The sequence below is a fragment of the Dryas octopetala genome, chromosome 9, assembly GCF_963921425.1.
Source record: "Dryas octopetala chromosome 9, drDryOcto1.1, whole genome shotgun sequence".
NCBI lineage: Eukaryota > Viridiplantae > Streptophyta > Magnoliopsida > Rosales > Rosaceae > Dryas > Dryas octopetala.
The window spans coordinates 13,046,434-13,048,629 of record NC_141374.1 but is presented as its reverse complement, the minus strand read 5'-3'; the positions used below and the strand labels follow the sequence as shown (position 1 = coordinate 13,048,629).

Here is a 2,196-nt window from a genome sequence, read left to right as displayed (position 1 = left end):
AGTTTGAATGTGGTGAAAATGGGTTCTTGTTCAAACTGTGAAGAGCTCTATTCTGAACTGAGAGACAGTAAATTCTCATTATTGGGTGCATGAAAAACAAAACACAAAAAGCAGAAAAAAAGTTGTTTACAACAGGACTTGAATATTGTTTGCAATGGCACTTGAGCTAAAAACTCATGCGCTTAATTAGGATTATAATAAGGAGAAAAGGCAAGGCAAAAGGGCTTCAAATTCTGTGTTTCTAAATTTCTTGGGATCAGCATCTGGCAACACCTGGAAAGCCTTTGTTATGATGTTTTCCGACAACCTCAAGTTGTGCAAGCCAACATGGGATTGGAATCTTCATCATTTTGCTACTTAATAAATTGCTGTAAGGGTCAGCATTATCAACCTGAAGTCCTTATGGAAGTGATTTGTTTAATACCAAAGAGGAGCCAACTCCACTAAAACTATGATTCTTATCAACTGGGTCATGTACTATATGAATTTTTGTGCCACCCCTAGAGGATTCATGTACTATATGTGACAACACTAATATGTACTATATGTACTATATATACTATATACAATTGGATGTCAATCCTCCATTGCAACCAAAAATTGAAAGTGACATTTACTTAAATTTTTCACATACAATTACACAATTACACAATTCCACAGATCAACATTCAACAACACTGAAGTTTACAACTAGCATTTTCTTTCTAAAGAGCTCCCATTTACTGGTTCAACTTTTTAATCCAACACATGTTCTTTCAAAATGATTTGGTTAACAAAATAATGTTCTATTTTTACATCCCCAGGTGCAGCCTGTTACATTAGATCAGTTGAGCATATATCATATATGGGGATGAATGGAACTAATTGCCATGAGGTAACTATAAAGGGAATGATACCTAACATCTGAAAGTGACCCACATTAAAGCTAGGAGTTTAGTGAATTGTTAAATATATCAAATGGGAACTGAATTCTAAAAGGTGAACAAAAGCCACAAGCTAAGATGTATTGTCCCACACCCACACTAATGCCTATGACACATAAAAGGAGAAACCAAGCTTTTCATGTTACTGAAATTTTGTGCAGTTGACTTTTGAGGGTGGGGGATAATGGGTATTTGTATTTTCACAATCATATCACAAAGCTTTTGTGCTAGGGTCATCATGGCTGCCTCTTTTGGCTCCATTCCCTCCCACTTAGAATAAAAAGCAGACTAACACTTGTCCTCCAAACACTGAATCTCATACAACAGGGATGAAACCTAAAATGGTTCCTCAAGTCAAGATATTCATCATCCTCCTCCTACTCTTTAATTTGTCAATTTCAGGTAAGAGGTTTAAGCATGCAACCCTCATTGTTCCAAGTTTTCTACAGCTGAGGTAGAGCATGAATTAAACCCTCTTCTTTTGCTTTGTAGGCACAGCTGACAACTTCAAGTATGGTGAGGTAAGCTATATATATATACAATACATACATATTGGTGACTCTGTTCATCAATCTCCATGCAAAAGAACTGTGTAATTTAATTACTGGTTGTAGTAATTCTTAATAATGATGTACTTTGATAAATTAGATTAACTTCTACTTTATTATCATCTCTAGGTGATTATTCAGGTGATGAAAGGGAGAAAGCTGCTTATTGCACTTGATGCAATGTTGGATTACCAGGAGCCAGGAGCCAATCCTGGGCATGAACCACATAAAGGAAATGGTGGTGGTAGAGGTGGCAATAATCCTTGAATAAAGATCACCTCCTTTGCAGCCTGTGAGCTCTTGTGAAAACCTCAAGAGAGAGAGAGTGAGATGTCATGTGTTTCTGATGAGTGAGACTTTTATATTTTAGGTGTGAAACTGTGAATACCATGAATGTCTTTTTGGAATAAAATCTTAGAAACTTAATATGTATTAATTAGATCATGTGTGAAAACCTCTATGTAGTGCAAGTACTGTGTATATATATATATATATATATATATATGCTTATCTTGATTAAACCTAGAATCACATATAAACAAAGTATATATGTTGGGGGTTATGTAAGTGTTAATTGCAGTTTCAGAAATGCTAAGACAGTGAGCAACCATGGCAATAAAATGACATCAATTATCAAAGACTAAGAGAAAGCTCATGCTCTAAGCTGCCTCATCTCCAACAAGAAGAGGAGACAAAAGCTATAAATTAAACAAGGGAAATCTTGT

At 35.4% G+C, this 2,196-nt stretch overlaps 1 protein-coding gene across 1 annotated transcript; it reads left to right on the top strand.

Annotated features, from left to right (window-relative positions):
- Positions 1–1,181: 1,181 nt before the first annotated feature.
- LOC147274305 (uncharacterized) lies at positions 1,182–1,910 on the top strand. The gene is made up of 3 exons (XM_086228108.1): positions 1,182–1,325; positions 1,416–1,444; positions 1,601–1,910. Exons 1-3 carry the CDS (start codon positions 1,253–1,255, stop codon positions 1,736–1,738), a joined length of 240 nt encoding a protein of 79 aa, XP_086084234.1. The 5' UTR covers positions 1,182–1,252; the 3' UTR covers positions 1,739–1,910.
- The last annotated feature ends 286 nt before the right edge of the window (positions 1,911–2,196 follow it).

Excerpts from the sequence above, each read along its gene's own strand:
- LOC147274305 (XM_086228108.1), top strand. The coding sequence starts at position 1,253 with ATGAAACCTAAAATGGTTCCTCAAGTCAAGATATTCATCATCCTCCTC. Across the intron at positions 1,326-1,415 it reads CTTTAATTTGTCAATTTCAG|GCACAGCTGACAACTTCAAG; the intron begins GTAAGAGGTTTA and ends TTTGCTTTGTAG. Across the intron at positions 1,445-1,600 it reads ACAACTTCAAGTATGGTGAG|GTGATTATTCAGGTGATGAA; the intron begins GTAAGCTATATA and ends TATCATCTCTAG.